The 12,052-nt window shown below is 38.4% G+C and overlaps 1 protein-coding gene across 1 annotated transcript in view; it reads right to left on the bottom strand.

Annotated features, from left to right (window-relative positions):
* Positions 1 to 11,574, bottom strand: part of SEMA3E (semaphorin 3E) — a 128,273-nt gene extending 116,699 nt beyond the window's left edge. The window contains exon 1 of the mRNA XM_054272194.1: positions 10,720 to 11,574. Coding sequence (XP_054128169.1) covers positions 10,720 to 10,834 — 115 coding nt within the window. The 5' untranslated portion in view covers positions 10,835 to 11,574. The remainder of the gene's footprint in view (positions 1 to 10,719) is intronic.
* Between the last annotated feature and the right edge of the window lie 478 nt (positions 11,575 to 12,052).

Genomic DNA, 12,052 nt, shown 5'->3' with positions numbered 1-12,052 from the left:
TTTCAAAGTTTAAAGTTGCTTTGTAATGCCTGGGGTATGGGCAAAATAGAACAACTTTTGTCATTGATCTTAATGGATCACACTACAGGGATGGCCTCAAAGAATCCATGCCATAGATTTTGATCTTGCAAACAAACCCCAACTTAACTTTCAATCAAAGAAGCAATTTTTATAATTAAAAGTACACGCATAAGATCAAATACTTATAGAATCATAGCTTTAGGAGGCAGTCTTTAACGCCACTTTTTGTGCAGTGGAAATAACTTAGCTTGTATCTAACCTCCAGCAGATTTTTACTGCTTCTTTGCTAGGGAGTAGCTGAGCTATGGCAGACAGCTGTGAGTGGCTTACCTACTTCATACAAAAGTACATCAATTTAGTTTAAACTGTTCTGAAAGTTGCTTAACCTGAGCATGCCATGCTCAATCTAAATCAGCACATTGTGCATGGAAGCAGGGGCAGAGCACATCAGTCATGACTGTGGTGCAGAGACAATTGTGTCCAGCAGCTCTGGAAGGAATTTACACTGCTCAAATGACTACACCTCCATCCTCTTCTTCCAGACCATTATTAGGTCAAAAAGACACGCTACTTAACAATAATATCTTTACTTATAGTTTATCAAGGCAATAGTACTGCAGCTTGCAAACTCTGCACTAAGTCATTCTCAGGCAAAGGGTTTTATCCTTGCATGTGTAACATGCTAGACCTATCATCAGACATTCTTCCCAAATTCATCTTACTTACTTTTATTGAAATGTAAGGACTCTGGCTTAAGCTGACCACTATTCCCCCTCGAAACTCAACAGAGGCAGAAATACACCTCCAGGTGAAACACAATGACCAAACAGATCACCTCTTTCAGAGAGTACGGTCAGGAGACAGGAAAATCCTGTCAACTTTGTAGTAACAAAAGTTTATGGGAGGTTTGCTACTGTAAATAGTAAATTAAGCTCTCTCTTCAACTTTTGTATTAATTATTCTGTTTTTGTAATAAAGGCTTCATATATTTAGCAGGAGAATTTAAGGACAGTATACTGCATTCAGAGCCATTGTTGGAGAAACACTCTTTACTGCAACTTTGGCTTCTAAACGTGAAGCATTTTATTTACAAAAACTCAATTCTTCTAGAAATGAAATAACCACTGCAGAGCTTGAGTGTTAAACCACAGAAGCTGCAGTCACTCAACAAGGAATACTATGGAATCAGTAAAGTGCTTGGGCCTGTTTACAGCCTGGTTATGAGCTATAGTAAGTGCTGAACCTGCTGAATACTTTAACACCTTCTCAGCAGTGTGTTTAGAAATGACTGCTATCCCAGATGCTTGTGTAACCTGAAAATATGCAGGGGGACATGGCCATGCCTAAGATAAGCAGAGAAGAGAGAATAATGACTTAACTGCATGTAAACACGGCCACGTAAAGACAAGACATTTTCTCAACAACAACATTAATAAGAACAAGATCTTCAAGAGAGCTTATGTCTTTCTGGGCTCCCAGACAGCACATACTTTCAAGCTTTGCATCATACCATTCTCAATCAGCTAGGATGAAATATTTAATATATAAAGGAATGGGTTTATTTTCCTTTACTCTTGGCTTTTACCACACACCCACAGGAGAGCACTTAGCTTAACCATAAATAAAGAGTTGCAGGAGCTCATGGAATTGAGCAACACTTGCTAACCTTTAGCTTTCTGGATGAAAAATGACCTTCAGCGATGACCCCAGTGAATAGTGCTATCTGGAATAGTTCCCTCACATCAAGAAACCTATTATTTTGCTATTATTAAGTTTTAGTAACACTGCTAGGAGAAACCATCTGTTAAAAGAGAAACAAGGTACTAACCCTTACGTATGTGGGGGTCTGTTGTTTTCTGCAATCAGTTTAAGGCACTTTTCATTCATTTTGTACCATTTTCTTTCACCAGTGTCAGGAAGATCAGAATAAGAAAAGACCAAAATCCTTGTGATGTTTATTGCACATCAACAAATAAAAGATATATTTACAGCTGCATTCACCACTTTACTAGGCCTATTAAACAAATGTGTTGTAAGAAAGAGCTTATAAAGCAAACTTAGCAACAGTAAAAACCCCATTGTTTGACTCCCCACAGAAGCTTCAATTGCTTCACAGTATGAAGCCAGGAATCCTTTAGATGAAAATAAACACAGAAGTAGAGAACAGAGACATTAAGGATGTGAAGAGGAGTTAAATCTTCTTTCACTGAATGCCTATCTTCCAAGCAATGGTCCCTTGGTTTAGAGAATTATTTTTGGGAAAAAAAAAAAAAAGACCCATCATTATGTTAGAGGAGTCTAGCATGGGTTGAGAATTTATGTTTGCATATAAATATATTTTTGGGGATTTAAAAAAAATAGGGAAGACTACAAACTGCAAATGCTGAACAAGCAAATCTCCTAAAACCTGAAATTCTTCATTACTGATGTAGTAAAAATGCTAGAAACATGATTTCACAAGGACCATAAACAACCTTTTTTCATATCTATTCCTGCCAAATCACAGTCTGAAGAGTACTGTATATTGCCTGTCATCAAATTCTTATAAATAATGAACATCTTTTGCTCAGGCCAAAGGGACAGGGGAAGCTGTCAGTAGTATTTTTGTCTTTCTCCCATTTTTGGCTACTAGACATTTTTTGGTTGAGTTTATGTTGGTGGGGTTTTTTTTATTTTTCATTAATGAACTTTTTGGCCTTTAATTTTTTTCTATTTTTTCACGTTAAATATTCATTAAGATCCTTTGAACTATATTGCAAGAGATCCCACAAAGCAGACTAGTCTCATGCTTCTCATATAATCTTCCTTGACAAGAAAGTTTCCTTCACAATTAGGAATTTCTGATATGAAAATTCAAAAAGAACGGTAATATAATTTCCGAATGTTACATGTATACGTCAAACTAGGCTTTGCTATTTAACCATTAGAAGGCTTCTTTTACACTGACTTTATAATGTGCAGAAGTTGGCAAAACCAGTTTTTAATCCATTCCTTGATACTGGAGGCCTAAGTACCAAGAGGCAATCAGCAGCAGGCAGGTGAGTTACAGAAGGTGCTGTGGCACTGTGCTTCCCCATGGAAAAGCAAAGACAACATGATGGATTATTGCTGCTTCCTGGTACACAGAATTGGTTCTGGTCTTCTGGAGTTTATGAGGGAAAAGGTTGGCACTTCCACAGGGCAAATGAAGTTTCAGTCTGAAACACAACACTGCATTCAGCAACAAATCTCAGATCATTACATGTAACTGGAGGACTCTTGTTGACTTTTAATAAGAGTTGAGCAGATCCTGATTGACAGAAGAGGCAATAAAACACACCAGGTACTCTAGCGAGACAGGGCAGAAAGACATGACAGAAACAACTGCCAATTCTCTGCTTTCACCTGAGACTAATAAAAAGTAATTTAAAGATGAGATTCAACTTTTATTTCATCAAACATTATTTTGCAGCCACATGAGCGAATCCAGTTTTGCAGCTATTGGCTGCACACACAGGCTGGGTGTCATGCCAGGGCCAAGATGTTTGGCAGGCATCTCTTTGACAACTCTGCGGTTGCAGACCTCCTGTACATACTTGCACAGAAACTGTAAAAGGAACCTTTGACATGCCATTTCATTCTGGAGGTCCTCTCAATTTCAGGCAAAATAAGAAGGGGTAGACCAGAAGAGGAACAAAGATTCATCACTAAGATTATACATTCACCAAGAGCAGTGCAGCTGAAAGGTGCATTTGGATGCTTGATTGTAAAGTGCTGCAATTTACAAACCCTTTGACAAGGTCTAGCATCAAAATGCCACAAAGAACTCCTGAGACAAATCAGAGAAACCATTCCTTCTGTTTGTAACATTGCGTCTTAAAAAACTGAAAAAACCCACCAAACAAAATTTATCTTAAAATACTTTTGCTTGGGTGCTTTTTATAAGTATGAAAATCATCGCAGGGCAAGAAAAAAACTGAATACATAATGGTACAGTCCTGCTTTACATTGTTTTGAAAGGGGAAAAAAATAGTCGTTAGACTGCTATAAAATAGTTTGCCAAAGGGATGCAGCATGAGTGCAAGCATATCAATTTATAGCTTAAACTAAGAAAATGCTTAGAGCAAAAGCACATTGAAGTCAGCTTTCAATTGAAGTCGTTAACAAGGAAAAATCTCTCTTCCAAAATATGAATTTGTAGCCTTGAGGGTGATCAGAAGAACCAAGATCAAGGGAAAAATGGAATTTGTCAATGTGAGATAAACACATTGGTATTAAAATTGTGCTCTGAGAGAAACATGATGGTTTCCTTTGTTTTAATATATACAGTAGGCTCAGTAGAGTCAGTTCCTCAAACTGAATCTTGGTGATGACAATTCAAATTTTTCAACAATTTAAAGATGGAGTTTATTTTAAAAACTTCTCAAATATTTTTTCTTCAAAATTATCTAAGTCCTTTCTTAAGAGGCATTTGAAATTATGGCTAAAGTACTACACATTTTTATAATGCAATATTTTCATTCTTTTTCAACACGCTCTTTCATGTTTAATTCTGAATCCTTAACTGATTTAAATAAATGCCAAACATTAACTAACCAACACAAAATATTTTAAATACTATACTCAAGAGGGCTTTTTTCCCTGTAAAACAAAGATTATTATCTTTATTCCTAGAGGCTATGAATTTCTTCAAGAAATGATGATTTTTGTAATTACACTGTCTGCATGTACAACTTCATCACATTTGCCTGGCTACAAGAAGAAAACCAGGGCAAGAGTTTTAATAATATATAAAATTGCATTGCACACTTTCAGTATATTTATTGATGAAAAGTTCCTCAAAAGGCCTGACACAGATGCTCACCCTTGCACACCATCCTGTAAGTCATGTAAATAGCATTAATCCTCTTTTCATTTGAGCAAAATATAACGCCTGCTTTCAGTGAAATAATGATGAGTACGATATCTGATGAAGAGTTTAAAATAGCAGATGGTGTTATCACTTTGAAAGCAGGGAGCTAGCTGCAGAGAAGCAGCAACATGCAGGATATTCTGATCTTGCACCTTCAGATAGTGCTTTAAAGCAGGAACAGGAGAGTGATTGATGTTAGGCTGCAAGCCGTCTGCTCCTTGCATCCCTGGCGTGGCACTCATCGCCCCAGAGCTCTGCTACAGCAATACTTACAGCAGCCTTTGTCAACAAAGTGCAGTTATGAAAGGAACCAGCATAAATTCTCTGCCAAAAAATCCCTGTCTCAGTGAGCAAGGCACTCTAAGATTACTTGTAAGCACTCCAGAACTTCCTAGCAGTCACTCCTAGTGATATGGATAGATAATAAACCTAAATCTTGTCCTAAATGTTGGTAGACAATCAGTTGCCTATCCAGTGGGAGGTGCAAAAGCTCTTCTCTCTGCCTCATAAGTGGCCTAGAGATGCTTGTGCATCTTTGCCTAAGATATTTCTGAGCAGACATTGAGTTCTATGTGGCCCTGAGAATGATAAAATATTACTCATCACGTGTTTTTTCCAAACACTCCTAATTCTCGTTATCAGCCCTTATACCCAAGCACATTTATGTGTGGAGCCATAATAAAAACCATTAGTTACTAAACCCTTGGAATTTTACTGCTCTTTAATTCAATGTAAGAAATAAAAAAAACTTCAATCTGTTATATACACACACACATATTTTACAGATACATACATATATATATATAATTTATATGTATATATGCGTGTGTGTGAATACATATATGATATCCTCTACTGTTTTTGTACACAGAAATCTCTGAACTATGTATAAACAAAGACCACAAGTTGGTTCCTTATCTTGGTACAAAGCCAAGGTGATTTATATCAAGCATGAATTAACATCTTTATTGGATTTGAATTTGCTTTGGTAGGAAATCTGCTCTTTCCTAATTCAAAACCAGTGAAAGCTGTTAGAAATAGAAAACATTTTCATGTATGAAATTGAACCAGTCATGATTCAGCCTTAGGTTATGTGGCTGGTCATTAATTAGCCAGGATTTAAGCGGCCAGGTGATTACTAATTGAAAATATTATACTTTGATTAAACATATTTGCTTACTTTAGAATTCGGAAGTGACGGTCTAAATGTACCCTACCTGTTTGTTACTCAATGTAATTGTTAGTCCCTGAGTAAATTTTACTGCCCTCTAGCTACAGAACAGAGGAAGTTATCATGGATAAACATGGTGAAACTCTCAGTCTTAATTACAATAAATTCTAAATTGAAAATATCAGGGAAGTTAAAGTAGGTGTGCTGAAACAAGTTCCTGCAAATGGCAATGAAACATTTTTTCTGCTGTAACAGACCTCAGCAACCCTCCAGGACGACTAGTCAGCCTCAAAAAAACGAAATTCTTCTACATTAAATGTTTTATATTACACATTTTACATATTAAAATATGACTATGAGCATGGAGAGTATCAGTTTTTGTCTACAACATTTCATCTCTCCCTTCCTTAGCAGCATGTTACTATTTGAAATATTTGTACTTGGAGAATACATTTTTTTAACCCAGATGATTTCCTTCTAAGTTCAGTTTGCTCATTCTGCCTGCTGCAGCTTGACTCTACTGCAGAAAGTTGCAAGCAGTTCCAACAACAGGTAAAAAAGACATATTTCAAAGGGTAAGCAGGCACAGCTGCTTCTTAACCACACTTTTTCGAGACAAGAGCAGTGTCCAGTGCATAGCTGCACAACCTGAGGTCAGGTAATGCCAAAACCCCTCAAGTCACTCAAGAGAACACAATGGGTAAAACAGAAAACAAATCCCTCAAGATGTGCAAATTGCTGCATGTAACTGCACCAGACCCCATCACTGCAACAGAACTGTACAGACCACTCTAAAGGCTCAACATCTCATTTTCATACTGCATTACCTTTGTTCTTTACCATAATTATGAAGTAGGAAAAAAAATCCATCCCAAACCAATTAGAAATACAAATAAAACCATGCATAATGCTTGAATTAGACAATTATGTCCTTCATGTGCCTTTCAGGCCCACATGTTTCCAGTGTAGCTCTGTTAGGCTTATAAAAATATATCCCTCCTGTCCTCTGGAAACCCAATCCATTTCAATCTGTAATGTAAATAGTTTCTTTTTAACACACAGTGTGTGCTGATTTCACCTTAATTATATATTTCCCATTGCGAGAACTCAAACTGTGGGATACTGGGAAAGAATTTCAGCAGCAGCCTATAAAGAACAGGGGCTGAAGCTTGGCTTCCATTAACACCTCATTAGCCAGAGTCTGTACTGTATGTAAAATGAGCTAATGATTTTTAAATGAAGTTGTCAATCTATAACTTAATAATGCAGAAATCTATTTCTCTGTAATACTGACATGCTATAACACATGTTTATCTCTACAAGTTAACGTGAAGATATTGGAGTACTCAGATCTTGGTTGGTCATCTTCAAACACTGATCTTTAGTGCAAGCATAACACTAATACCACAAGTGGTACTGATTGCAGTATAAATTTCCTAATGGACACAAGATCATGGTTTGAGGAAAACACCTTCCAGTTCTGGATATAAACCTATCTCAACTAACTAAAAATGAAGTTAGAACCATAAAATGACATCTAGGTGATTAGAGGATCAAGTCACATCTGATAAAGAAATGGCAAAATTCACATTTGAGCTTACTGTGAATTGAGACCATCACCTGCCTCAGCAAAAATCACCATTACAGTTTGCATTGGCTTGACAGGTTTAGCAGTAGTTCATGAATGCAGGACTTTCATTAACTCCCACTGAAGCAGAGTAAATGGCCATGGAGTCAAACAGGGGTTGCACAATACATCCCTTAATTGGCAGGGGGATTGTGGTATTCCTATCCATCAGGCGACCCCTCTGCAAGGGTTAAGACCTGATCCTGCTGCTGTGGGTTTGGAGACATGTGTGCACTGCAGGTGAAGGTCTGGTTTGCTGGGAGAGCAAAAGGTTCCCCTTCACTGTCAGGCCACTAACTCACTTTCACCGAGCACCACTTTAAAAGGGATTTAAAGAGATAATTTGTGAATTGTTAAAAATCAAAGGACACTCTAATTCATGCAAGTGTTCTCTTGACTGAACAGAACCAAGACTTTAAAATGGACTGTTTTAAATATTTTTCCATAACAACAACAACAAAAAAATCTGATGTCCATAACCTCATCATACTCATCACAGAAGTTTATAACTTTTCAGTCAGCACTGACCTATCTTGCAAGGGCCTGAATCCCAATTATCCACCAACATCTGCAGTTGCAAAGGGAGACAGTGAGCAGGCCTGCTAACTTCCATGTTGCAGGGTCTTTGCAGTGAATTTTTTATCTGAGACTGCAGCTACTCCACACTGAAAATTTGCACATATGGGCTTCATCCTCTCTCTGTGCCACACCAGCAACTCACAGGACAGGCTGAAGCACCTTCATACAGAGGGTGCACACCCACCTCTTTGTAACTTCCCCAACCTCTCTGGTACCCACAGCAGCCTTTCTCTGGAGCAAATGCAATTCAGATGAGGGTCCCTCCTGCTGCTCCTGTTTGATTAGTGAGGACAGCAGTGGCATTTGCTCATTGTCTTCTTGCTAGGTCGCTACATTCTTGTGGCTGGGAGGGCTGCAGTAGCTGTTCCCAGGGTGGCAGGCATGTATGCCATTTCCAACCCTTGCCTGGGGATAGATACGTGGTCAGGCACTCCCTGGCTGCAACGCTGCTTGTAAAATCAGTCTCATTTCCTAAGGGTGAAAAATGTGACGGGGTATTGTACAAGGTGAACCATAACATGGTGATGTGTGTGACCGTGGTGGGGAATTTATGACGACAGATCTTTCTGTGTTGTTGGATATGAGGGAGCTGCCATCAGGCAGGTAAGGTTTGGCCCTCTGTGAGAAATGGATGCTTTAAGATCTCTTTGAAGATATCAGAGTTATGATGTGTTATGGCCAAATTACTGGCCCACTGTTGAAAAGAGAAGTAGTGTGCAGCGAAATGTACACTAGTTCCAACCACTGGAAAGCAATTGCTACTACAAGTGAGCAGAGAAGCAGTTAATAGTCACAGTACCACAGTGGGGAGCTTGCCAAAATTTTCAGCAAAGCCCAAGTCCTGAACCAACATAACACTTGGTCTATTTGTCTCATTTACTGTGCTTTTCTCATCCCCATAACCCCATCAGAAGCAAACAAATGTCAGTAACAATTAGAGCCCTAGCAGTTACATCTAGAAATAAATCAATATTCAAGTGCACGTTTTCAACAGTAAGAGATGTGAAAGGATTATACAATCAGCATTTGGCACTCATTCCTACTGTACTCTGAAGCCATAGGCTAAAAGAAAAGTGGTTTATATGTTAAAAAAGGTCATATAATTTATTTCATTCAGAGCAATTAATTGTTTACTTACAAGACAGCTTTCCATGAAAAATACTTCTTTCTCTAAAACATTTCATAGCCCTATAAAAGCAAGCCCCATTTCTTATAGCTTCCTAGCAAGACTTTCAGACCAATTATACTATTCAGCTTCTCCCTTCCTTATAATTGGTAATTTAGCTTGCTATATAAAACACAATTAAACCTTGTTAGGAGTAAAGCTATATACACATGGATCTCTAGATGCTGCTAATTCTTAAAACTTAGCCATTCTTAAAATAGGTATTCTAATGTACTTCACACTGATGCAGCTTAGTTATCACTTGTACAACCATTGAAATGTTCTTGACTAAATTGGAAATTGTTCATTCCCAACTATGGCAGCAAAAAAGCATTTTGTTTTCATCTGTACCCAAGAGGTAATATCCAAACATTACTGATTGGCCAATCATCACTTTATCTTGCACAAATACATTTATTTCTCCTATTGCAATGACCATCTCTCATACCTGTCTAAGTATATAATCTACAAATGTATGCCCTGCTGCAGAGAACTGAAATGCTGTGGCTGTGCACAGGTATTTTATACATATACAAGATTAAACCCAAATCATAGGGAAGAGTTTAAACGACATGCAATCCAGAACAGAGACACTGAAGGAGCTAAGGAAGAAAGGTTCAGCCTTCAGGTAGCTGAGACTTAAATAATTTTAAGCAAAAATAAAAGTTCTAAGTATTCCATATAAATATGTCAGAAAAAATAACATTTTTCCTTTGGCTAACTCAGTTAAACAGCAAGCAGACTTACATTGGCAGGTACTCATTTTAATTATAGTGTGATGACACTTGCTAGTTTAGAAAATGAATCATATGGTTGCACAGGAATTCAGTCCTTTTGCCTTAGCTATATTTGTAGACAGATAGAATTCTAAAAGTGAAACAGACATTTAATTGTTCAAGGGTTACATGATGCACATTTATTCAGCAATAATTTCAGGTTATCATCTCCATTTCTTTCCCTCCTAATAAGAGACCTGACAGCCTTCTTACAGCATGGAGAGTAAGAGAGAATGACATGCAAATCTAACACACTTTCAGGTAGAAGAATATTTCAGTAGTCCAAAATCATCACTGTAAGTACTTTAAGTATTCTAGAATAGGTAAACTTAATCTAGGATGCAGTTTAGCACAAGGAAACAATTCACATGATTTCTGAACAGGAACACTTTATCAAAGGACCATAATTTAATCCCGATGCAATGCATTCAGTGAAGGCAGTGAACTTGCAGAGTACAAAGTCTTTAAAAACCTGACACACTGACCTACCTTTATGTGACAGACGTAACCTCGGCTGCCTCGTATCTGCGGCGCGACATCCAGCCGGGAGCTCCAGCAACAAGCCACACAGTGCCAGCATCAGAAGGTCCTGAGCAGATGCCATCCTGCCCAGGATAAATTTCTTGCTCTCTTCACTGAACTGCTGCTGTTTGTTTGTTGTTCTGCTGGGGTGTTTTTAAGGCTCCAACTTCCACTTTGCCAGTGCAGTTAGCTCTCTCTCTCTCTTTTTGGTCAGTTTTTGGGGTGTCTCTGTGGGAAATTCAGCGTTCATCAGAGCAGCACACAGCCTCAGCTAGCCATTTGTCAAGCTGTGCAAATGTCATGTAAAAATATTCCCCTCCCTAGGACAATTGTTTATAAAGTGCAAGGACATTCCAAGGCGTTACTCTGCAGTGTTGTGTCTTGAGCTGTCTTTAGTAACTCTGCCAGTGGATTCGGGAAGAAGCTGTATTTTCAGTCCCTCCTGCAAGGCAATTCATTCAGAGAAGGAGGGAGGGAGAGGAGAAAAAAAAAAAAAAACACGGAAAAAACGAGAAAGCACCCTCCTCCTTGGTGCTCCTCAGAACTCAGCCCCTTGCTCTGACTTGCCAAACAGCTAGCTTTAATTCACCTTTCACCTCGGCTAATTAAATCCAAGAAGTGCCATTGCCTCCTGGAGTTGCAGGATCCACCCAGCGGGAAGCCGGGCTGTCAGGCTGCTGGATTCACCGGGAAAGTTCAGGGAGGGTTTGGGCAATGCACGGTCCTGGCTGCTCCTAGGAAGCGTTTAATCCACGTGCCGTGCCCTGATTCCTCAATCGCTGTGTGGTTTCACGTTGTAAAACAACAGGAGAAGGGGCAGAATTCCTCCTGTCCCTCCCTCTCAAAAAGTCATTTCAGCTTTTGTTCCCAGCTCAGTTTTAGAGGAGGATCAACCCTTGCATTAACCATTTAAGTACATTATCACTTAGTGTCGTTAAACAGCATGCTCCTAAGTGGATCAGGGTAAAAAGAGTCTAGCTGTATACAATTTCTCACTTTAAAGAAAAAGGATCTGCTTTTTACATTTTTTCCCCCTTATGTGCTTTTATACAGTAGCTTCTTCCCTTTACATTTTAAATGTCTCTGAGTCTGGAACCTGAGGTCATCTATATATGTCAGTAAAATTATTTATCTGAAATCTGAATACATACTTGTAGGATTGGGCAGTATTAAAAAAAATATATAAAAGCCTGACCAAGCACTGTGATGATTAACAGCATCAGATTTAAAAGTGCCAAGCAGCTACCTCTTACACTGCTAACAAGTACCAGAAAACTTAATCTCTTTTTTGCATGTGTGT

The sequence above is a fragment of the Melozone crissalis genome, unplaced genomic scaffold (genome assembly GCF_028551555.1).
Source record: "Melozone crissalis strain CALT ecotype California unplaced genomic scaffold, PUWL_Pcris_2 ptg000004l_1, whole genome shotgun sequence".
Lineage (NCBI taxonomy): Eukaryota > Metazoa > Chordata > Aves > Passeriformes > Passerellidae > Melozone > Melozone crissalis.
Note: the sequence above shows the minus strand (reverse complement) of the source record. Positions and strands in the feature narration are given on the sequence as shown.